At 47.1% G+C, this 26095-nt stretch overlaps 1 protein-coding gene across 1 annotated transcript; it reads left to right on the top strand.

Annotated features, from left to right (window-relative positions):
* The first annotated feature begins 14936 nt into the window (after positions 1-14936).
* LOC138249321 (uncharacterized) lies at positions 14937-23264 on the top strand. Its single transcript, XM_069203281.1, has 3 exons — positions 14937-15771; positions 15822-16379; positions 21569-23264. Exons 1-3 carry the CDS (start codon positions 14937-14939, stop codon positions 22051-22053), a joined length of 1878 nt encoding a protein of 625 aa, XP_069059382.1. The 3' UTR covers positions 22054-23264.
* Positions 23265-26095: the final 2831 nt, after the last annotated feature.

Below are 26095 nucleotides of genomic sequence, written 5' to 3'. Positions count from 1 at the left end.
AATGCAATAGGGAAAAATAGGCCTAGAGGCAACACAAACCATATACTCCAAAAGTGGAATGCGAACTACGAATGGACCCCAGGCCTAGTGTAGTGTGTAGAGGGTCGCTGAGAGTGTAAGAAATCACTAAGGGTGTCCAAGATACCCCACCCCAAGACCCTGAAAAGTGCAAGTAAAGTTACCCTACTACCCCAAAAAGACAGTAAAGTCGAGAAAAGGGATTCTGCAAGGACAACAACTGACTGCAAAGCACTGAAGACGGATTCCTGGACCTGAGGACCTGTAAAGAAAGGGGACCAAGTCCAAGAGTCACGCAAGTGTCCTGGGGGGGGGCAGGAGCCTGCTAAACCCCAGATGAAGGTGCAAAAGGGCTGCCACCGGGTGGAAGAAGCCGAAGATTCTGCAACAACGGAAGGTGCCAGGAACTTCTCCTTTGGTCAGAAGATGTCCCACGGCGTGCTGGAGGATGCAGAGTTGTTTCCATGCAAAAAGACCGCAAACAAGCCTTTCTAGCTGCAAGAGTCGCGGTTGAAGGTTTTGGGTGCTGCCAGGACCCAGGAAGGACCAGGAGGTCGCCCCTTGGGGGAGGAGACAGAAGGTGCGCTCAGCAACACGGAGAGCCCATGCAGAAGCAGGCAGCACCCGCAGAAGCACCTGAACAGGCGCACAGAAGATCTGAGGATGGCGGTCAACTCAGCACAACAAAAGGGAGTCCCACGAAGTCGGAGTCCAACTCAGCGAGTTGGGCAATGCAGGACGGAGTGCTGGTGACCTGGGCTAGGCTGTGCACAAAGGAAATCTTGCAAGAGTGCATAGAAGCCCTAGCAGCCGCAGTTCACGCAGTACACAGGATTACTGTCTGGCGTGGGGAGGCAAGGACTTACCTCCACCAAATTTGGACAGAAGGGCCACTGGACTGTCGGAGACACTTGGACCCAGCTCTTGTGTTCCAGGGACCACACTCGTCAGGATGAGAGGGGACCCAGAGGACCGGTGATGCAGAGGTTTGGTGCCTGCGTTGGCAGGGGGAAGATTCCGTCGACCCACAGGAGATTTCTTCTTGGCTTCCAGTGCAGGGTGAAGGCAGACAGCCCTCAGAGCATGCACCACCAAGAAATAGTTGAGAAAGCCGGCAGGATGAGGCGCTACAATGTTGCTGGTAGTCTTCTTGCTACTTTGTTGCGGTTTTGCAGGCGTCCTGGAGCAGTCAGCGGTCGATCCTTGGCAGAAGTCGAAGAGGGAAGTGCAGAGGAACTCTGATGAGCTCTTGCATTCGTTATCTGGTGAGATACCCACAGGAGAGACCCTAAATAGCCCTCAGAGGAGGATTGGCTACAGAGAAAGGTAAGCACCTATCGAGAGGGGTCTCTGACGTCACCTGCTTGCACTGGCCACTCAGAGCTGTCCATTGTGCCCTCACACCTCTGCATCCAAGATGGCAGAGGTCTAGGACACACTGGAGGAGCTCTGGGCACCTCCCCTGGGAGGTGCTGGTCAGGGGAGTGGTCACTCCCCTTTCCTTTGTCCAGTTTCGCACCAGAGCAGGGCTGGGGGGTTCCCTGGACCGGTGTAGACTGGCTTGTGCAAGGAGGGCACCATCTGTGCCCTTCAAAGCATTTCCAGAGGCCAGGAGAGGCTACTCCTTCCAGGCCCTTCACACCTATTTCCAAAGGGAGCGGGTGTAACACCCTCTCTCAGAGGAACTCCTTTGTTCTGCCTTCCTGGGACTGGGCTGCCCAGGCCCCAGGGGGGCAGAAACCTGTCTGAGGGTTGGCAGCAGCGGTAGCTGCAGAGAAAACCCCGGAAAGTTAGTTTAGCAGTACCCGGGCTCTATGCTGGAGACCCGGAGATGGATGGAATTGTCACCCCAATTCCATGATCCTAGACATGTTACATGACCATGTTCGGAGTTACCATTGTGAAGCTACACATAGGTATTGACCTATATGTAGTTCATGCGTGTATTGGTTTCTGCGCACTCACAAAGTTTGGGGAAATTGCCTTGAACAATGTGGGTGCACCTTGGCTAGTGCAAGGGCGCCCTCACACTTAGTAACTTTGCACCTAACCTTCACTAAGTGAGGGTTAGACATATAGGTGACTTATAAGTTACTTAAGTGCAGTGTAAAACGGCAGTGAAATAACGTGGATGTTATTTCACTCAGGCTGCAGTGGCAGTCCTGTGTAAGAATTGTCTGAGCTCCCTATGGGTGGCAAAAGAAATGCTGCAGCCCATAGGGATCTCCTGGAACCCCAATACCCTGGGTACCTAGGTATCATATACTAGGGACTTATAAGGGTGTTTCAGTGTGCCAATCAGAATTGGTCAAACTAGTCACTAGCCTGCAGTGACAATTTTAGAAGCAGAGGGAGCATAAACATTGAGGTTCTGATTATTAGAGCCTCAGTGATACAGTTAGGCACCACACAGGGAACACATACAGGGCATACTTTATGAGCACTGGGGTCATGGCTAGCAGGATCTCAGTGACACAGGCAAAAACAAACATACACACAAGTAAAAATGGGGGTAACATGCCAGGCAAGATGGTACTTTCCTAAAGATGGTCATAAGCCTTGACAAATAGGGACATTTTAAAGTCAAACTCTTATAATTGGCAGACGATGTATGATTCTCTGCATAAACATAAAATGTTGTCCACGATTATGCAAACTAGATTCCATTTACTCCATAAATAGCTTTGGGCCGCACATAAGCAAGCAAAAGCCTGCCTAATTAATATAAATCAATGTCGGCTCTGTAAATAAACTAAATGTGCTCCTTACATATGATGACAGAAAGAAAAATCATCTGGCATTTCCTGTTAGATAATATGGGCCTGATTTAGATTTTGGTGGATGGGTTACTCTGTCACAAGGGTGACGGATATCCTGTCCACCAAAATCTAAATCCCACAGGAGATAATAAGATTTAGATTTTGGTGAACGAGATACCTGTTGCCGTTGTGACAGAGTGCACCATCCACCAATATCTAAATCAGGCCCTATGTCTGAAATGATTAGAATGTTTAAGGTAAACATTTTGTTCAATCCCATATGGACGTTTGGATAGTCCAGTTATTTCCTTGAATAAGATGACAAATTATCTGTTCACACTCGGTGGAAGTAGATAAGGTGTAGTAGGATATGTGATTACTTAACAACTCAAACACTCTTCAGAAATAGGGTCAGCTCTGATATATTAAAGCATACTTTGGGCCTGTACTTTTAAAAGACACAGTGCTTGTGAAATTGAAGTTAGCATTCATAGCATGCTGCATGAGTATGCTGCATGTTTTCCCACATAACAATCTTCAAGATAGATACCTGCAATATAAATATTTTATCCATATATTTACATAGCATGTGAAATGGCTTATTCTTTTTTTTTAATCATGGATATTCTTTCCTCTTCTTTTAAATCTTCTGTCTTTCACTTTACCTCTATATATTACTTTTCTAACACTATTTCTCCTCTACTATATTAATCATAAGACACTAAGCCCGGGATGAATGGAATGGGGGAACACCTCTAAAACAGGCGTGATAGACCTTAGGATCCTCCTACGAAAATTGCTAAATATTTATGAAAGCCTGCTTCAGTTATACAGGGAGTGCAGAATTATTAGGCAAGTTGTATTTTTGAGGATTAATGTTATTATTGAACAATAACCATGTTCTCAATGAACCCAAAAAACTCATTAATATCAAAGCTGAATATTTTTGGAAGTAGTTTTTAGTTTGTTTTTAGTTTTAGCTATGTTAGGGGGATATCTGTGTGTGCAGGTGACTATTACTGTGCATAATTATTAGGCAACTTAACAAAAAAAATATATATACCCATTTCAATTATTTATTATTACCAGTGAAACCAATATAACATCTCAACATTCACAAATATACATTTCTGACATTCAAAAACAAAACAAAAACAAATCAGTGACCAATATAGCCACCTTTCTTTGCAAGGACACTCAAAAGCCTGCCATCCATGGATTCTGTCAGTGTTTTGATCTGTTCACCATCAACATTGCGTGCAGCAGCAACCACAGCCTCCCAGACACTGTTCAGAGAGGTGTACTGTTTTCCCTCCTTGTAAATCTCACATTTGATGATGGACCACAGGTTCTCAATGGGGTTCAGATCAGGTGAACAAGGAGGCCATGTCATTAGATTTCCTTCTTTTATACCCTTTCTTGCCAGCCACGCTGTGGAGTACTTGGACGCGTGTGATGGAGCATTGTCCTGCATGAAAATCATGTTTTTCTTGAAGGATGCAGACTTCTTCCTGTACCACTGCTTGAAGAAGGTGTCTTCCAGGAACTGGCAGTAGGACTGGGAGTTGAGCTTGACTCCATCCTCAACCCGAAAAGGCCCCACAAGCTCATCTTTGATGATACCAGCCCAAACCAGTACTCCACCTCCACCTTGCTGGCGTCTGAGTCGGACTGGAGCTCTCTGCCCTTTACCAATCCAGCCACGGGCCCATCCATCTGGCCCATCAAGACTCACTCTCATTTCATCAGTCCATAAAACCTTAGAAAAATCAGTCTTGAGATATTTATTGGCCCAGTCTTGACGTTTCAGCTTGTGTGTCTTGTTCAGTGGTGGTCGTCTTTCAGCCTTTCTTACCTTGGCCATGTCTCTGAGTATTGCACACCTTGTGCTTTTGGGCACTCCAGTGATGTTGCAGCTCTGAAATATGGCCAAACTGGTGGCAAGTGGCATCGTGGCAGCTGCACGCTTGACTTTTCTCAGTTCATGGGCAGTTAATTTGCGCCTTGGTTTTTCCACACGCTTCTTGCGACCCTGTTGACTATTTTGAATGAAACGCTTGATTGTTCGATGATCACGCTTCAGAAGCTTTGCAATTTTAAGAGTGCTGCATCCCTCTGCAAGATATCTCACTATTTTTGACTTTTCTGAGCCTGTCAAGTCCTTCTTTTGACCCATTTTGCCAAAGGAAAGGACGTTGCCTAATAATTATGCACACCTGATATAGGGTGTTGATGTCATTAGACCACACCCCTTCTCATTACAGAGATGCACATCACCTAATATGCTTAATTGGTAGTAGGCTTTCGAGCCTATACAGCTTGGAGTAAGACAACATGCATAAAGAGGATGATGTGGTCAAAATAATCATTTGCCTAATAATTCTGCACTCCCTGTATTGATGAGCTACTATCAACTGTTGTTTGATTCCTTATAAAATCAGTAAATACATTTAAACTTAAAAAAGATCTAACATTCAACTTCACATTACATGTAAAGCCGCAAACCCACATCTCCCCTGCTTTGAGAGCACTACACTGGTTACCCGTTGCCAGAAGATGCACTTTCAAGCTGATTTGTATCACCCACAAAGCTATACATGGAACAGGACCGCTTTTTATCAGAAACAAAATTACCAAATACATTCAACAAAGAAACCTCCGCTCAAGATTGGCACCCTCCTTAGAACACCACCCCACAAGAAAAAGACTATAGGTGGTACATCCTTCTCCGTTCAAGCAGCCAAACTATGGAATTCATTACCCCCAACTATAAGAGCCACAGATAACTTTCTTGTCTTCAGAAAACTACTCAAGAGTTGGCTCTTTCCTTCATAACCACCATTCAAACAGCTATGGACTGCATATGCCTATGTTGATAAATATTTTTTTCAGATTATGAGTATATTTCTAGTTAATTTTTGTTTCTTTAGAAAATATGTATTGCTACTATGTCATAACAATAAAATACACACACACTCTTTAAACCTGTTTGACTAAGTATATTTTACCCATGGTTCTAATTATGTATTGTATGTGCATATGTGTGTGTATTCATGTGTGTGTGTGTGTATGTATATGTATATATGTATATATATATATATATATATATATATATATATGTGTGTGTATATGTTGTTTCTGTGCTTGGCATGTTCGTGGGTCATTGCATGGCTCCTGGGTGGGTTGTTATACTAGATATCTATGAATTCCTGCTCTCATCTTATCACACTTATCTACCCATCATCATATGTCATGTCTTTATCAAACTATCCTCCATTCTCACTCTGACTCATCCCAAATCCTTTCTACTACTTTAATCTCCTAAATAACTCTGCCTAAACTCTTCCCTCCGCTTCCACATCTAACTCACCAAACCTCACTCTACTACCGTGACCTCCCACACAACCCTACTAAATTCTCCCGCATTTATCTCACCCTGCTACTATGCTCTCCCTAACCCTTCCACATACTCTTCCCTCCTCCACCCCCCTTTACTCATCCCAAGCCTTTGGGTTGAGTAAATTAAGGATATACTCCCAATTAACACTTCTGGATTTCTTTCCTCCTCCACCCCTCCATTACTCCAGTCAATCTAACTAACAAACTGTCATATCTACGGCTCCAATTAACTCATAATAATACTAAAACTGTACTCATTATTTCCCGATACTAATGCATCACTAATTCTTGTTGGGTTCCAGAGTAGCGTACTACTCACCGAAAAGCGTTTCGCCGCCTCGTCAGGGGTAGTAAGTGCTATTTAAATACAATTACAATACAATACAATATGTAAGTTATAAGAAGGAGGCAAATGGGTGTCGCCCTTGTTTTACGCTAGGTAACCACACGTCTGCAAAATATACCATATAGTGTCAGGATCCTGGAATATTTGAGTCTAGATCTGAAATAATAACAAGCATGTTATCTGTAAATAATGACATATTTTCACAAATGTCCCCTTTACATCTTGTAATTGTGGCATCATTTGCACAAATTGTGATTGCAAGAGGTTTCAGAGTCAAATTGCTAAATTTGGGGGCTAGCTAGCAATCCTGATTGCTATTTTTTCATGTGCTGTCCAAAGACAATCTGCATTGATGCGTGCTGATGAATTACAATATAAGTCAAAGAGGCTAACACGGAAGCTCTCACAACATTCATATGTCGGAGGACGTCATACAAATTACTCCAGTGAGAGTTGTGAAAAGACTTTTAAACATCTAAACTCACTGGAGATTGTGTGCCAATTTATTTTGAATCAGATGAATGATGCCAGTTATTGTATTGAGATTAGTAGGGCAATTTCTGTATTTAATGAACCCAGATTGATCTTTGAAGATCTGGTTCTTTTATAACTCTACTCAGTGTGTAACCCACATTTTACACTGTTTTAAAGCGGTAGACTGGTATTTTGTTATATGGAATATTCCATTAGCAGACAAGGATTTTGGTGTTGATTATCTCCTTTGACAAACCTAGGAATCTTGAGTTAGAAGAATTTCACTGTGATAATCCTTTCTACACTCTTTTAGAAGTGACCGACAGGTTTAGTTGTAATCAAAATGATTAATTAAAATACATAGATATAATTGTACTGTTGGGAGACATGAACAATCGAGCGGACTTGTCTACATCCTAGAATGTCTGAGTCAACGAAGTGAGGCATGGGAGAAGAATCTGGGTCCTGTGAGGCACATACTGGGAAGCCGCACTCATGCACCCAATGGAAGTAGCAATAAAAGTGAGAATGAGATTGGCCCAATTTAAAAACTGCATAGAGCATATTACAGCATAAACAGGCTATAAGGAACTGGCCTGATCCAAACAGCTGCATGCATAAGATGTAACCCTAAAAATAGCACCGCACCACAGATCCATTTGGCTAGAGGCTTCTAATCGCAGATTCCTCTTGATTATTCCCCAGGTGTCAGACTGAATCTGGAGGATTTTTCAGCAGTACTGTGGCACACCAACAGGTGTTGCTGTGCAGCCTGCACTCACTCCCTACAGCACTGGAAATGACATGTAGAGCTTACATAGCTGCCACCCCTGCACACTGACATCAGTTGCTTCCACGTCTCCAGATGCAAAGCTTCAAGAGCAATAATGATCGAAAGCAGTGAGAAGATTCCTAGACTTGTGATCTTATTAACATATGGAGTCCAAACACAGAATGGGAAAGAAGGGAGGATTGCTTAGGAATATGTGGGTAGACGGAATCTCTACCAGAAAAAGTGTTACCTAAGGTAAGTAACTTGTTTTTCTGATAGAGACTTCGAGCTACGGATTCCTCAGCTTTTGAATTGAGACCAAAGCAGTACCTATTTGGAGGAGGGTCTGTGAGTGGACTCAAACCAGAAACTTCTGCAGGACAGAGTGTGCAAGTTCCCCTTCTCGGCGAACTTAACCATCCAGACAATAGTGTCAACAGATGGAAATCTTCCAGATCCAGTCTGATGCCTGGGGACTACTGAAAAGGTGGAGGATCTTTGATAGATATAGAGCCTGATTACGACCTTGGTGGAGGGGATTACTCCGTCCCAACTGTGACGGAGATCCCGCCCGCCATATTACAAGTTCCATTATATCCTATGGAACTTGTAACACAGCAGACAGGATATCCGTCACATTTGGGACGGAGTAATCCCCTCCACCAAGGTCGTAATCAGGCCTATGGTCTCTGCCAGAAAGAGCATTACCTACGGTAAGTAACTTGTTCTACAGGGATGCAGGGTGATCCAGTCATACTGGAGAGGGGCTATAAACCAATTCTGCACAGTATTACAAAGGTACATTTTATTTATTCATTTATGGGATTTTATAAAGTTACTGGAGTATTTTGGCACAGTTGTGGTAGAGGAACTTAAGAAATAAATAAGAAAAAAGCCAGGCATTTAAAGCTTTCCTGAATTTTAATACTTGTAGTGTGGGGGCTTGAGAGAGATCTTTATTGACAGAGCAGCATGCTGAGCCCTGAACGCTCTGCCACCCCATTCAGTGTCCTTGGTGGAAGCAACCACAAAGTTAGCTGTGTTGCCAGCTATAAGGTTTCTGGAAGGAATGCATTTCTTGATCTTTTTTACTACAACCTCTGGTGCTGACTTTTGAAAAAATGTACTTAAACATCATGCATGAAACTTAAAAAGGATATGTTTCTGTGTAATTAGCAGAGGAAGTTAGGAATGGACACAAATTTTTAGAAGTTGAAAATGGTTCTTGTAGTAAACTCACTTGTTGCAGTCCCCCCCTCCCCACACACACACTTTCTGCCTGATATTGATGCTGGCTTGACTGAGTGTGCTGGGACCCTGCTAACCAGGCCCCTGCACCAGTGTTCTTTCCCTAAAAATGTACCATTGTTTCCACAATTGGCACACCCCTGGCACACAGATAAGTCCCTTGTAAAAGGTACCAGTGGTACCAAGGGCTCTGTGACCAGGGAAGGTCCCTAAGAGCTGCAGCATATGTTGTGCCACCCTAAGGGACCCCTCACCTAACACATTCACACTGCCATTGCAGATTGCGTGTGTTGGTGGGGTGAAAAAGGCAAAGTCGACATGGCATCCCCCTCAGGGTGCCATGCCCACAAAACACTCGCTGTAGCATAGGTAAGTCACCCCTCTAGCAGACCTTACAGCCCTAAGGCGGGGTACACTATTTAACAAGTGAGGGCATAGTTGCATGAGCAATATGCCCCTACAGTGTCTAAGTCTATTCTTAGACATTGTAAGTGCAGTGTGGCCGTATTAAGTATATGGTCTGGGAGTTTGTCATTACGAACCCCACAGTCGCATAATGGCTTCACTGAATACTGGGAAGTTTGGTATCAAACTTTTCAGCACAATATACCCACACTGATACTAGTGTGGGATTTATTAAAAAATGCACACAGAGGGGATCTTAGAGATGCTTCCTGTATTTTACCCAATCCTCTATTGTTGGTGTGATTGGTCTGTGCCAGCCTGCCACTAGCAGACGAGTTTCTGACCCCATGGGGTGACGGCCTTTGTTCTCTCTGAGACCAGAAACACAGCCTGCTCTGGGGGGAGGTGCTTTACACCTCCCTCCCTGCCAGAACTGTAACACCTGGCGGTGTGCCTCAAAGACTCAGGCCTCGTGTTACAGTGCCCCAGGGCACTCCAGTTAGTGGAGATGCCCCCCCAGACAAAGCCAGTTGTGTGGGAAATTTAAGAAAAATGAGGAGGAGTGACCACTTCAGCTGGGACCACCCCTAAGGTGTCCAGAGCTGAAGTGACCCTCTCCCTGCAGAATCGTCCATCTTGGTTTGGAGGACAGGGGCCAATAGGGATAGGAATGTGCCCTCCTCCCCAAAGGGAGTGGACACAAGGAGGGTATAGCCACCCTCAGGGACAGAAGCCACTGGCTACTGCCCTCTGATCCCTGTGACACCCCTAAATCTTGTATTTCAGGGCTTCCCTGAACCCAGCTCACCAGATACCTAGTGACATACAAGAAGAAGAAGCACTGCTTAGCTGAAACCACCAGCAGAGAAGAAGGAAGACGACAACTGCTGTGGCCCCAGCCCTACCGGCATGTCTCCTGCTTCAAAAAACCTGCAAAAGACCAGCGACCTCTGCCCAACTCCAGAGCACTGTCCTGCACCCAAAAGGACCAAGCACTTACGAGTACTTACCTGCAGGCAGGCCTGATTCCAAGTACCCCCTGTATCCATAGGAACCCACTTTAAGTGTGCTCAACTTTGACCTTTGCACCCGACCGACCCTGTGTTGCTGGTGGTGGATGTTTTGGGTTAACTTGAACCCCAACCGTTGGCCTTCCTAAAACTCGGAGAAAGAAACTATAAGTGTTGTACTTACCTGTAAAACAATCTAACATTTCTTCCCCTCAGGAACTGTTTCAGAAAATTGTACTAAGTGTCCATTTATAAAACAGATATTTGCCAATAATTAAAAAACTGTATTATTTACTTATTTCAAACAAAGTACAGTTGATACCTGTGTGAAATATGAAACGTTTAAGGTACTTACCTGCAACTTCAATCTTGTGGTTCTAAAAATAAATTAAGAAAATATATTTTTGCTATATAAAAACCATTGGTCTGGAGTTAGGTCATTGAGTGTGTGCTTCTTCTATGCCTGTGTGTGTACAACAAATGCTTTGCATTACCCTCTGATACGCCTAACTGCTTGACTATACTACCACAAAAGAGAGCATTAGTATTATCTACTTTAGCCTCTTTTAAGCCTCTGGGGAACCCCTGGACTCTGTGCACACAATATCTCACTTTGATATAGAATATACAGAGCCAACTTCCTACAGTTCTGATTGTTATTTTGAATTTTTGCTGTAGGCAGCATATTGATTTTTCGGAAGTAACAAGAAGGCAGAGTTGCAATAATCTAGCCTTGATTAAAGAAAGACATTCAGGGATTTAATTTTTGTGTAAAAGAAAGTAAGGAAATATTGCACTGCACAGCTCTGATCTACTTAAAACAGGATTTAGTGCCATTGACAATATGTTTTTTGAGATTCGATCAGAATCCAGGATCACTCCTAAATACCAAACTGATTATACAAGCGGGGGAAAGCGCAGATACAGATCAGTGAACACTACTCATAACTCAATATGCAAGCAGCACAAATAATAAATCAATATCCTGTCAAATATTGTTTTTTATATAAAAAGTATTTTAATTCTAATACTACACATGCAACGGTAAACAGCATTCAAAAGTAATAACACAATCCCCATTGAGGTCGGGCTCTAGTAATTGTCAGGTCACCCCCTGTCCTCCTTAATTTAGTGCAAGAGGTTTGATCGTATTCCCCATTCACTGATGACTGCATCCAGGGAATGTAAACTATTAGGCCATACTCAAGAGCTCGGTGAGGTCATTGGATCATGTGGCCTCCTTCGGTGCAGTAATTTGCAGTATGCAGGTTAGATCTGTATCAGTCACAGCAGGAGCTTCTTAGTCCTGGGCGATGGCCCGAACCCTTGGCTTCAGTGTATCCGGGGGCACCTCTTGGCATACTGGGCCGCTGTCATGGCACTTGCAAATCCAGTCACACTGACCTGGCATTGATGTTCACAGTGACCCCCTCTCTGGCACACAGGGCTATCCACCACAAGCTTGTGCAGACATGGTGCCCTCCACACACACCTCACTGCTAGGTTCTGACCACGGCAAAACCCTCCTGGCACACGGGGTTGCCAAAACAATCCAGCACATGGGCTCTGGCCGGAGGGGTGCAAATGTGGATTCTTCACACTTTGCACAAGAAGTCCTCACAATAGGGCTCCCCTTGGACTTTGCTCCTTCCAAGGCTCTCCTCTCCGTCACAGTGCGCACTGGTCTTGGCAAGCAGGCGGGCACAGGTACCCCAGGGCAGGTGGTCTTGGTTTCTCTGGGTGATGTCCTCTCAACAAGCAGGAAAACTAGCAGGCCTGTGCCCTCAGTCCTGGTTAAAGGCAGAAATCTTGCAGAGTTTCCCCTCCTCACAGAGGCTATCTCGCTGCTCGACAGATGGCAAAGTTGGGGGTCTCAAACTTCCCCACTTATAGTCCTTTTCCAGACACAAAATGTAATTTGGTGTGTGAGTCTTTTAAGTTTTATGTTGGGATTCTGCTTTTTTAAAGAGGACATCTTTCTTCTTCCTCCCGAAGGATATCTGTCACACCAGGCAGTACTCCGAAGTTCATTAACCCACAACGCAATGCATAGGAGTGACCAGAGTTCACACCTGGATGTCATCCATAGTGATATGCTCATCAAATGGTTAATCCCAGGCTACAGCTCTATTCTTTATGATTCCCTTACCAGCCCCATCTCTCTCTTCCTGGGATGTGTCCAGGCTCCTTCCTTGTGATCTATCATTGAAGCAAAGAGCCCTTTGAAATGCATAGCGAGAGTCTGGCTTTCCCATCCTCCCATGTGTGTCCTACCCAGTTTACAGGAATGCAGCAATACACAAATATGTATGGGGATCCCTCTACTCATGTTTTCACCAGGCAGGCCAGGGCTTCCCAAAATGAAACCCAATACCCTCCCTGTAATGTAGCAGTGCAGGCACGCTTGCACTCAGTGTAGATCCACAGCACACCTACTGCACAGCACTGCCCCCCCCCATGTATTATGCCACCACAAGCATAACCACATGCAGCACCACACTCAGTCTGTGCACTGTTCAGTACTGCAGCTTGTCTGTATTGTACTAGTGTGTTATATTAAAAAGACATACTGCTAGTATACAAACATTTACCATGTGCACACTACCGCACTTCACACCTTGTGTAGTGTACTTTTTTGTGAGCACATATGCACTCAGCACGTTTCCATCATGCAACGCCCTTCCATATCTACTTGATATAGGTCAGGGTTGAGGTAAGCACACAGCAGCTGAACTTTTAAAAAGGTGAGTTAGCGTGTAGACCTCAGTCCAGTGACACAGGGTAAAAAGGTCCTGTTCGCCACTACTGATCACTACACATTATGTTGCCACAACCACTCTTGTGCTGCTAGACTCCTGGTGAAGGAGGTAGCTTTCACCACTATTAGGGTAGCACTTGTGCGCCACTCCTGGTCCAGGAAGACTGCAACCTGTGAGACAGGCCTATGTCATGACACACATGCATGACTTGTGTTTGCTTATAACAAAAATCAGCCTTAAGCATCCAGATAACAGTACAGTTGGGCAGGCAGGGCAGAGGTAGACAACTCTTACCAGGCAGCGGACTTTTCCATCCCAACAGAAAGGAGAAATGCTTTCTCCCAGTCATTTTTTTTTAAATCTTCCACTTTCCCCATCTTAAATGTTGACATGTATGTGTTTCAATAAAACATTTGCAACAGAATTCTCGAAAATGTGCCACCTGCTACATGCCACACCCCTACCGCTCCCCTGCTGATTGGGTGTCACACATTTGCACCAGTTGTTCTTAGTGAAACACTTGGGTTATTCACATTCCCCACCTCTTCAGTGTTGTGGCATTGATGGCAGCTCCTGAAAACTGTCCCAACACCACCAGACAGTAAATAAAGACCCTTTTCCTCCAATACTTTGGGTCTGATTCAAGAAACGTGGTGCTGCACCCAGTGCATCGCCACTTTCCTTGTGCTCCTCTACTGCCACCATGTGTGCGCTGTATTTAAAATACGGCACTCCGTGGTGCAGGGTATGGTGGGGCAATAGCCTCAGAATTCCTGACGCTACTGATGTACCCTGTAGGAGTAGCACCAAAATTTTGTATTCAGCGGCATGCGCCCTTTGAACGTCTGCTCTGAGCAGACATTAAAAGTGTTGAAAAAAATGGCGCAAATGGAATGTAGCACAAAGGATTACGAAGTGGCACAATGCACGCACTGCGCCACTTTGTAAATACGCCATGTGTAAAAAAACAATTTAGCACCGCCTTAGCGTGAAAAAAATGATGGTATGGCTGCGCTAAGGTGGCTCTAGGGCCACTTACATCAGGCCCTCAGTTTTGGGTGCAAGCCTCGAGTAAGGTCTGTGCCTTCTTTGTTCGCCCTTGATTTTCCAAACCACGGGTGGGTGGCACCCCACCAACAGTGCATCACTGTGCCACCACCAATTGTCTCTTAATACAGAATGGTTAACTTAGAGAAATAAAAGGCCTGATGTCCTGGTGGCGGGGAGGCTCCATCACGGGACACAAACACGGCCACATGGCAGGGCCACGGACTAGCAAAGGCACTCCGCGGCCATGTTAAGGTCAGGCCATAGGGAACCGCTTTAAAATACGCCCACGCAAAGGGGACACCGCGTCTGTGCTGCGCGACCCTTACGGCGCCTTGCGTGGGTGCAAGGTCCTCCCCAGGCGTTCAAACTAAGTGAAGACAGACCAGCTTCTTTCAAGGCTCTACAAACCGGCTGCAGTAGCCATCTTTGAATAGAGGCGTCTTCTTTCATTTCAAGGTATAAAAAGTAATGCAACCAATAATGTGTCCACTTCATCAATAACGGTTAGATGGATCAATCAATGATACTTTAGAGAAGAAAACCACGGAAGTTTTATTTAGAGTTGATACGTAAACGCATGAAAGCATGTCTCATTTTCAAAAGCCAATATATTGTTTGCGCCCTGTATATAACACATTTCTTGCTACTAGCTTGATCATTTCCGAATCTATTCCTTAGAACGGAGTCCGCGCTCCTATGCGAACACCGTTAAACACACACTTCGTCGAGGACCCCCGCCCGCCGCGCGTGCACGCCGCCGCTGATAGGCTGGAAGCCGACCACGTGACGCCCCCGTCGGTTTGGCGCGAAATAGGAGCGGCGGCGCGGCGCGGGCGGAAGCGCAGAGAGTGCTGGGCGCGCCCGTGTGTGGAGCAGCTCGTGGCGGCCATGGACGCGCGCCTGGTGACCGTGAAGCCGCTCTGGCGGCGGCCCGAGGACGCGGCGGCGGCGGCCTGGGAGGTGCCGCGGGAGGTGTGCGAGGGCCGGCTGCTCTCGCTGGCCGAGGCCCGCGCCGCGCTCAAGGCCCACAAGGCCGCGGGCGGGCGGCCGGCCATGCTGCCGCGGATGCGGAGCCCCCCGGAGGCCCTGCGGCCCTCGCCGCCTGCGCCGCTGCCCGTCTCCCGCCTGCGCCACTGCACCGAGAACCGCGGCCTGTGGGGCATCCTGGCGGACGGCGGGCTGCGCGGCGGGCAGCGGCGGGTGCTGCTGCGCGGGGAGCCGCGGACGCTGGCGCTGTCCTGCTGGAGCCCGCACCCCGAGGCCGTGCGCCGGGCGGCCGAGGAGCCGCTGCTGGCCGGGCTGCGGGCGGCGCTGGGCCCCGAGCTCCCCGAGGCCGAGCTGGGCGCCATGCTGACCTCGGCGCCCGCCTGCGCCCGCGGCTCCCGCGACGGCTGCTTCGCGCTCAGCCTGGGCCTGGCCGAGCTGCTGGAGGCCTACGGGGCGCAGTACTGCGGGGGCGGCCGGCCCGAGCTGCGCCTGCTGGGCTCCGACCTCTACAAGCTGGAGCTGGCGCACTGCCTGCTGGTGCACGGCCCGGGCGCCGAGGGGGACTTCGGGCACCTGCCGCGGGTGCCCCGGGAGGGGCCGGAGGAGGGGAGCCGGGCGGAGCAGAGCCGGCGGAGGAGGAGGGGAGCCCCGGGGCGGAGGAGGAGACCCGGGAGCAGGAGGCCCGCGCCCCGGAGGAGGAGGCGGCCCCGGAGCGGGAGAGCCGGCCCCCGGCGGAGGAGCCGGTGCAGAACGGGGAGGAGGCCCCGGGGGCGGCCGAGGAGGAGGCCCCGGGGGCGCCCTCCGAGGAGGCCCCGGACCCCCCGCAGGCCGCCGCCGCCGCCCCCCTCGGGCCCGTGTACTGGTCCCGCGCCGGGGAGCTCTGCTGGCGGCCCGAGTCCCTCTGCGGGGAGCTGAGCTGGCGGCTGGCCGAGGACGGGCGGCTGGAGCGGGACCCGCGGCTCCTCCGCACCGTCTGGAACAGCCTGGTCATCGCCTTCCACATGCCCGGCAAGAGCGAGGTGCTGCGGCTGGACCCGGGCCGCCTGCGCGCCGGGCTGGAGGCCTGCCCGCCCCTGCACCCCTACCGGCCGCGCTTCTGCAGCGCCCGGGAGCCGCCGCGGGACCGGGCGCCCCCCAAGCAGCCGCCCAAGGGTGAGTGTCCCCCGCTTATCTGCTTCTTATAACCCGCTGCTTTGTCTTTCAGCTGCGAACCTGCGCCCATAGATACAGGTGGGACTGTGGGGGGGTTTAATTAACTTGTTTGTGTTCTCCACATAGTCGAGCGACTTAACTTATCTGGAAATACACACGGATCTGCTTGCTGCTAGTACTACCGCCTTTCCTTTTAGCTGTGTGCACCAGTAAATCTTCAGGGACTCCATTTGCTGCCACAGGGTGTAGATGTCGTGGAAACTGGGAACAAACGGTATAACTATTTCAATTCCCGACCAATAAAAGTACTTACATCCGCCTTTGACAACAGCTAGACAGCTTGATGGGACGTGTGCCTATGCACGGGCGGGGTAGGGACAGCTGCACCCAGTACTGCCCCAAGGGCTGATGTGCAGGAAGTGAAGGATCCAGTGTCGGGGTGCAGGCTCCGTACCCCCTGAGAAGGGGGTGACGGACACGTAGCCATCAGAGATATGGGCGAGACTGCAATGACATACAGTCGGTTCTTTCATGAATAGTCGCCCTGTATGCGACGCGGTGCAGCCACAGACATGTACCAGCGGCCCATTATGCAGCAGTGAGAAAGGCCTGGTGGACAGTGATGGACATCAGTACAGTGTCACATGGCATCCCGTCTCCAGAGCCCTTAGTCACCCGCCTGGCACAGAATGCCCCCAGCTCACTAAGCGTGTAGACCACGAGGATCCACCACTTATTTTACTAATAAGAGCTAACTACTTTCACTGAATCATAGCCAGTTGCTAGTATAATTTGTTGCAATAGTGACCACGTCAGACAAGATTGCATTAGTGGCCACTATATGCAAGATTATTGGTAGTGCACCAGGCAGGGTTGCTAGTTGTAATGTTACATAATCCCTGTCAATGTGGAATGTCTCTACGTAGGGCAACGTCCATGGCATCAAGGAAGTAATAGAAAGTATTCTCAAGGCCACATATTTTGCCTTTGAAAGATCAGCTTTAAATAGATTTAGAAAATTCTGCCTTTTTTTTCCTAAGCGTCAGCCTAACCTTGTAAAATCAATTTTCCTCTCAAATACACACGTCTCGGTAAACTTATATCAAGTCAGCGAATCTGAATTTTCTGATTTTGTTAGGCTGGACTGCAGACAGATCTTTTTAGAGATAGGCGGAGAGCTCATGAGCTACCCGTTGCAAAAGGCTGCTGTAGACAATTCAGTCCACATATGGTCATTTGCCCCTTCCACCAAAAATATTCATTATGTTCAGTTTGGCTTACGGTTGCTGCAATCTTTCTCCTTTAGTTCGGGTTTATGCCCATGATGTTTGAAGCATCGTTCAAAGGGTCTAGCCCCAAATTTTGGGAAGCTATAATCTAGGGCGTATTTCTGCACACTTCAGCCCCTCAGACTGGTAAGAAGTGCAGCCATCGGTATGTGACATCGGACTACATTCAGGGCCGCCGCTGTGTGAATCCTTGGGTTTTGTGGAGTAACTGCCAGGAGAACGGTGTGTAGCCATGAGTTCCAGGGTCTAGTGATTACGCTCATATCATGTCCCAGGCTTAATTCCTGCCAGGCCTGTTTTGCTTATAAGGATTCTGAATCATTTTCATTAATGTGGGTAATGTAATGGACTGGCATGCTGTGAAACTTTCGTAGCAGCCGTTGCACGAAAACATTGATATTATGAGATCATTTAGTAAACGTGAAGAAAGACGGGTATAAGATCGAAGTATAAAAGCGATAAGCTTTCCCACAAATATCAGTAGTCTTCTCTGCAATATCTACACCTACAAAGTAGTTACTTTTCTCCCCAACCACTCATGTATGAGCCACCCTTCTCCACAGTGACTGCTATGCACTGCTTGAGTCACCGCCAGAGGAAGCACACTGCTCCACCCCCCGTGTTACAAGCACCCCCTCTCCCACGGTGTTCTTCCCTGACATGGCGTACACTCGCCTCTAAACCTATGGTGCTAATCCTGCACCCCCTGCAAACTGTTGGCCATAGCTCCGTTGCCCTTGTTTGCAAGATATTGGAATGTCTGGTCTTCAAATTCAAGCTGTTTTGCCCCAATGTACAGGGGCGTAAATACATCGGCCGTAGAGTGACGGGCACCTTTTGCACAATTCTATAAAACTGGCAACTCCAAACATTTAGCTATTGTGGTTTCACTTGGTCGTCCGTTTATACAAATGTAATTACATTTCAGATGATCAACTGTCTGGGCAGATTGGTATCAATAAGTTAGCAACGTATGGTCCTTTATCAACAATCTGAAGAGGGACTTTAGGTATTATTCGGAACCCCATTCCCTTTTGAGATTGTTTTTAAAGATATTTTTTAGGGTTTTATATCTTATGTGCTACAAGCCAGTAACAAACCATTTGGGAAAGTTAGTCATGCCCACCCACTTGTCAGTATTGAAAAGTTATCACAGTTCAGACCATTACAAGCTATACCACCTATGAAGGTATACGATTTCTCTCCTGGTGCCGTAGGTGGTACATTCCCTAGAACAATAAGTAATCACCCCTCACTGCCAGACTACTTGCCCTCACTCACCACCCCCACACGTGGTTAGTAACTCCTCCCAGACCTGCAGATCTTCCACCTCCCAGTCAGGACATGAGCCTCAAACGATGTTAGAACTATTAACACATCCCTTTATGATAAATTATTACACATTGGTACTCGTTTTAGGCCAATTAATCTTTTGACCCTGTTGAGAGACACCTTAGGACGAGATAGCTAATCAACATATTAATCAATACATCAATAATATCATCAATATTTATTACCACAATGCACTTTACTTTAGTCAATAACATTTAATAAACTAACTCTGGAAACACCATGATCTTGCAGTCATGAATAACCATACCAGTTTAGTATGAATTTAGTGATATTTATTCCCTATTGGTTACAATACTACTAGCAAGTTTATTAATCTCAAAACCAAGAAACACAATAGCATAGTCACAATATGACAATTCTGATAAAATTTCATCAAAGCAAGAATCACAAACATCAGAACATAGCAAGACTTGAACGTCGGCTATCCTTAGCAGAGTATCGTCAACAAAGCATTGATTCTGTCATTTGTCTATTTGCGTCAGTTTAGTGAACACCTGTCCTAACCTCTAATTAGCATTGGCATGTTGGGCTTCATGCAAAACAATTTAGTAACACCAATTTGGAAAACATCTAACTATGGTCCCTGTAAAAAGAAAAGCAGTTGGTACCTCGAGAGGAAAAGCAAACAGACAATTACAATTTCATTGTCATATAGTTACCCTCCAAGTTTGGTCAGCACTCATGCTATGTCTTCGTCTTCAGGACATCAGTTAATTCGCCATCAAAGGAGATTCAGCTCCAGCAAAAGGGAAAAGGGGCACTTCCCTCATAAAGAGGTAAAGTGTAAATGGGCACTCTAAGGACAGGGATTATTCTAAGTAAAATCAGCAAGTCGCCAAACAGAGTGACAACGATTCTGGATCATATCATATCAGCATTTCCCTAACCAAATCTAAGTAACTCCCCGTGTCATAGGTTTTTATCCCTTTTTCATTGTACATTCCCCATGAATTTGATTGGACAATGGTTTGCACCCCACTATCTTTAACCAATTAAAATCAAATGAGGTCATTGAATATGTTACCCCATAACAGTTCTCACGTATTTCATTGGTGCTTATAATTGACGTCTTTAGCGGGTGGAATGTCCGGTATGATTTCGTCTTGTGGTCCTTTGCACATCTTCGGTCAGTGGCTTCATTGTCTGTACCGGTTTAGGCGACCTTGTACTTTGCATTAATCTACACTGTTGCATTCAGCTAAAAATGTTACTACAGGCAGGGTGAATTTCATGAGAACGTATCTACTACAGTTACATTCAGCTTTTAACTTTTGGAAAAAACAAGAGTTCGTGTCCTTTAGCAAGTCAGCACACTGCACGTTAGAGAAATACATTTAATAAGTCAGGCAGCTAGGCCTCGACTCAGGCTAACTAAGGCCTACTGATTTATTAGCAGAAGTTTAACATTTAACCTTTCAACATTAGTGCGAAATCACAATTTAATAACATTTCACCATTATTAGTCAGTTTTGTTAGTCCCCATATACATTAACGGCCACTCCCCGTGGGCACATTTCAAACGCGCGCTTTAGCAAAATGACATTGGTACATTTTCTAAGTGGCATTATTACACATTAGTTCATTAACATTTCATGTTAATATAGATTATATAAGCTATGCTCTCTCACTACTCGTCCATGACAGAGAGGCTCCCTGGCATTTAGTTACTTCCGCGGAGCCCACCCACTGTGAAGACTCTGCTGTGCAGTGTGTTTTACACACAACTGAAACTGCACGTTCACGAGCCTTGGTCGCCCCTTTCCTCCATTCGTCACTCGGTCTGCCCTAGGTTCCCGGCAGCACTGGCCTGGTACCCACACGCCTCCCTAATTGTTGGGCACTGACAGGAAAAAACAGCAGTTGAGCATTGGGGCTCTTCTGACCCTCCCTCCCAAACACACATGTCCGTTTTGCTCTTGGCGATCATTGATTTCTCCTAGCTTCATGTTAACAATACCCAAGCTCATTTTTGGGCCTTGCCTAGCAGACAGCACATGATGCCCGATTGTGAAAGATTGGTGGTCAGTGGGCGTACTCCCTGCCCACTGCCTTCCATTGGTTGCTTGGTGACTGGCATTACTTGATTCTCATTCAGTGACTCGCTGCTTTCGACTTGTTCGCCCTGCCCCCTGAAGGACGTTTATGATCAGTTTGTCTGACTTGTATCTTTACGCTGCTCGCATTAAAGGAACTACATTTTTTCTTTATAGTACAAGTAATTTAAGGTTGAGACCTACTGTCTTTGCCCTTACTCTTTTGATACCCTGCCTGATGTCATATAATAGCTTAATGCGCTGTGTAAGATGGACCCCTCGCTCCCAAGTCTTGACTTCTACATTTCGCATGTTGTGTACTTTTACTTTTCTCTGGTTGCAGTTACTCCCACAGCAGTAGTGATGCATAACCTTATTATTGTTATAATTCATTCGTGGTGTGGAGATGTTTGTTGCTAATTCGTTTGTAGACAGTCGCTCGCCGCCTTGCTTGCTTTTGACATGAACACAGAATCCCTCTTTTGACACTGACTGTGGTATTCTTGCCTTTCAGAAGATGTGAATAAACCTGCTGCTACTGCCGACGCCACAGCCACTATCGCGAAGGGGATCGAGGTGATTGAAAAGGGAGTCACCGGCACTGTCAAGTGGTTCAACGTGCAGGATGGCTACGGGTTCATCAAGAGAAGTGACACTGGTAAAGATGTGTTTGTGCACCACACCGCCGTGGAGAAGAACAACCCCAGAAAGGCCTTCCGCAGTCTGGGTGCTGGAGAGACTGTGGTGTTTGACTTGGTGCAAGGGAAGAAGGGCCCTCAAGCGGCCCGAGTCACAGGCCCCGGGGGGGTTGCAGTGCAAGGGAGCAAGTATGCACCTGACCGCAAGCGGTACAGGTTCCCCACCAACAGACCCCCGCATCCGCGCAACACCTACCAGAACAGTTCACACGTAGCCTTCGTGGAGTATTCTGGAAACCGAGGAGCGAGAAGGGGCCGGCCCTACGGACAGAACCGTTACCACCGGGTCTATTGGAATTAAATCCAGTTCACCCCAGGGAGGAGGGATGGGCACGGACTGGGGAACTGGAAAGCATCATGGACCACAGGACCAATCTGACAGCTGCAGCGCCCAGTAGAAAACCTGGATCTCGGGTGGTGCTCACATGAGTGCGTTTGCCGAAGGACATTGCTGCTTCAGCCATGACTTGTCATTTCACATTTCAGTGTGTGGATCAAAGGGGAACAGGCTTACACGAAGAAAGCTAAGATCTGGTGTTCTGTAATGCTGCCACACAAAATGGAAGACTTTTTTTTTTTTTTTTTGTACGTATTTTCTATGTTAACCTAATGCCTGCTCACCCTACAATTTTTGAACACGCCGGGTAGCATGACATCTTGACGACACATTGAGAAACCGAAGTGCCTTGTGTATTTGTGACATACAGAGGTGTACCATCTATATGACATGCAGAATGATTCTAAAAGCCACTCTGGAGATGTGTATCTAATTCAGGGAAACTTTTATGTGAACCGTTGCTGTTAAAAATAGGCCCAACTTCATTTTGCTTCCAGGTGCCCGTGGCAAGTAACAAATGTAAGACCCTGAAGACCACTGCTTGTCCGTTCTTCCCGCTCATTCTGTGAGGTGCTATCTGTTCACAACTCTCAGTGCTCTGGGCAAAATCATAATAATGCTTCTGCAGTAATGTGAAATTATTCCTCGTAAAGCAGCAGCTTTGTGTTGGCTAATCAGTGTGGCCATGGTCTGAGCAGTAGCTGCACAGTGAAGTCTTTGTGCAGCTCTCTCCGCCTTTGTATGTGCCTTCTCGCACAGAGAGCAGGCAGTCTATTGATCTGAACCCCACCTCTGAGAAGCTCCTCTCTGCTTCTCAGCGGACTCTGGCCAGAATCCCACCTGGCTTTTGTAACAGTACAACACAGACGAAGCCGCCAGTTTTTGTTTTTGATTGGATCCTTTTTTTTTATTAGCGAGAGGATACAAGTAACCCTACAACTTCCAGGCACCCCAGAGTTGTGATCAGAAGCCAACCCACGTAATATATACGATTCTAACTTGGAAGTTATAACTTTTGATTGCTCTGCATATTACATACCAATCAATATAAATCATTATCACTATTGTAACGACTTGTTATATTTTTGATTGTGCCCTTTTTTAAAATTCATCCTGTTTAAAAAAAAAAAAAAATTCAAGGATCGCAATAAAATTTGTAATGCTGACTTTTAAAACCACTCGTATTACAGGAGAAAAATAACTTTCTACCTAACGTATTGAATAATACAGGGAGTTGTGGAGGTGGTTATCAGTAGTTTACCATTTCAATTGCCAGAAGTAGGAGGCTTCTTTCTCAGCACGTAGAGATCGGTTTCAGAATAGCTTGTGAACGAGGCATCTTCTATTGCAGTTCAGTGGTTTTTGGATTGTTTTGAAAAGTGAGAGATACTGTGCACAGTCCCAAGGGTTCCCCTTAGAGGTTGATAGTGGCAAAATTAGATAATTCTAATGCTCTATTTTGTGGTAGTGTGGTCGAGCAGTAGGCTTATCAGAGGGTAGTGTTAAGCATTTGTTGTACACACAGGCAATAAATGAGGAACACACACTCAAAGACTTAACTCCAGGCCAATAGTTTTTATATAGAAAAATACCTTTTCTTTATTTTAGAACCACAAGATTTGAAGTAAATACATAAAATGCAAGGTACTTCACACAGGTAAGTGAGGAACTGTGGACTAAAGCAGTAGTACACACAGGGGCAGCCGGGTGCAGTGCACAAAGTTGGTGTCAGGTTTGCTATAGGAAGCAATGGGGGGACCATGGGGCCAGCCACTGACTGGGCAAGGGGGGGGGGCTGCCTGCTGGTCACTGCACTGGAGGTTGGTTCCTTTCGGTCCTGGGGGGCTGCAGGTGCAGTGCTTGGTCCAGGTGTCGGGTTCTTTGTTACCTCTGGATCCTCTGCAGGCGTCGCTGTGGAAGTGCGGGGGGTGGGGCATTTCAGGCTACTTACGTAGTTGCTGTCACCTGGGAGCCCTCTCTGCGGTGTTAGTTCTCTGGAGCTAAAGCCGGGGGTGTCTGGTGCAGTGTGTCAAGTCTCACGCTTCCAGCGGGAAGAGTGAGGTCTTTAAAAGTTGCTTCTTTGTTGCAAAGATGTTGCTGTTTGCAGGAGTTTCTTCAGTTTCATGGCAGTCCTCCGAGGTCGCTGGTCCCTGTCGTATGCATCACTGTGCAGGTTCTTTGTGTCTGGAGACCAGCCAATAGGGCTGGGGCCAAGTCAGTTGTCATCTTGGTCATCTCTGCATGGCTTTCAGGTCAGCAGTCCTCCTTTGTGTAGGTTGCAGAAATCTAATTTCCCGGGTTCTGGGGTGCCCCTAAATACTACATTTAGGGGTGTATTTAGGTCAGGAGGGCAGTAGCCAATGGGTACTGTCCTGGAGGGTGGCTACACCCTCTTTGCGCCTCCTCCGTGAGGGGAGGGGGCACATCCCTGATCCTATTAGGGGAATCCTCCAATATCAAGATGGAGGATTTCTAAAGGCAGGGGTCACCTCAGCTCAGGACACCTTAAGGGCTGCCCTGACTGGTGGGTGACTCCTCCTTTTTTTTTTTCTTCTCATTATCTCCTCCAGCCTTGCTGCCAAAAGTGGGGGCAGTGGCCGGAGGGGCAGGCATCTCCACTAGCTTGGATGCCCTGGGGTGCTGTAACAAAAGGCATGAGCCTTTGAGGCTCACTGCCAGGTGTTACAGTTCCTGCAGGGGAGGTGAGAAGCACCTCCACCCAGTACAGGCTTTGTTCCTGGCCACAGAGTGACAAAGGCACTCTCCCCATGTGGCCAGAAACTCGTCTGGTTGTGGCAGACTGGCAGAAACTGGTCAGCCTAGCACTAGGAGTTGGACTGGTATTCAGTGAGCATCTCTGATGCCCTCTGGGTGTATTTTACAATAAATTACAAACTGGCATCAGTGTGCATTTATTGTGCTGAGAAGGTTGATACAAGACTTCCCAGATTTCAGTGTAGCCATTATGGAACTGTGGAGTTCGTGTTTGACAGACTCTCAGACCATATACTCTTATGGCTACCCTGCACTTACAATGTCTAAGGTTTTGCTTAGACACTGTAGGGGCACAGTGCTCATGCACTTGTGCCCTCACCTATGGTATAGTGCACCCTGTCTTAGGGCTGTAAGGCCTGCTAGAGGGGTGACTTATCTATACTGCATAGGCAGTGTGAGGTTGGCATGGCACCCTGAGGGGAGTGCCGTGTCGACTTACTCGTTTTGTCCTCACCAGCACACACAAGCTGGCAAGCAGCGTGTCTGTGCTGAGTGAGGGGTCCCCAGGGTGGCATAAGACATGCTGCATCCCTTAGAGACCTTCCCTGGCATCAGGGCCCTTGGTACCAGGGGTACCAGTTACAAGAGACTTACCTGGATGCCAGGGTGTGCCAATTGTGAAAACAAAAGTACAGGTTAGGGAAAGAACACTGGTGCTGGGGCCTGGTTAGCAAGCCTCAGCACACTTTCAAATCAAAACTTAGCATCAGCAAAGGCAAAAAATCAGGGGGTAACCATGCCAAGGAGGCATTTCCTTACAGCAGGTGTTTGGGGGTAAAGACTGTTTTACCGCTCCTAGGCACTTCACTGTTGCGACCACCATCTTCACTGACTCAGAAGTCCTCTTGTGTCTCAGGCCCAGTTCTCTGCACCCTCTCATGGGTCAGGAGGGCCTTCTCCTTGAGGCCAAAGTCAATGTTTTCTCTTCCATTGCTGACTCAAATACTGCATTTTTTTCTCAGCTTCCAGGGCTGCTTTCTTTTGCAGAGTTTTTGTTAAGCCAGGAGAATGAATGGATTTGGCAGTTGTATCTTCAGAGCCCCCTATCCTCCAACTCTGACCTGGTCATGATGCTGCTCCCTGCCCTGGACAAGCAGGCGGCTCCACTCTAAGCATCTCTTCCTCCTTTGGATCTGGGTCATTGCAAGGCCACCCTCTTGTTCCTCCACTATTCTCTGCTCCATCCTTGCTTCTGTAGTAGATGGACCTCCTTCTAGGCTCTCTGGGTTAT

The sequence above is a fragment of the Pleurodeles waltl genome, chromosome 8, assembly GCF_031143425.1.
Source record: "Pleurodeles waltl isolate 20211129_DDA chromosome 8, aPleWal1.hap1.20221129, whole genome shotgun sequence".
NCBI classification, from domain to species: Eukaryota; Metazoa; Chordata; class Amphibia; order Caudata; family Salamandridae; genus Pleurodeles; species Pleurodeles waltl.
The sequence above is the reverse complement of the archived record's forward strand: the minus strand, read 5'-3'. Positions and strand labels throughout refer to the sequence as shown.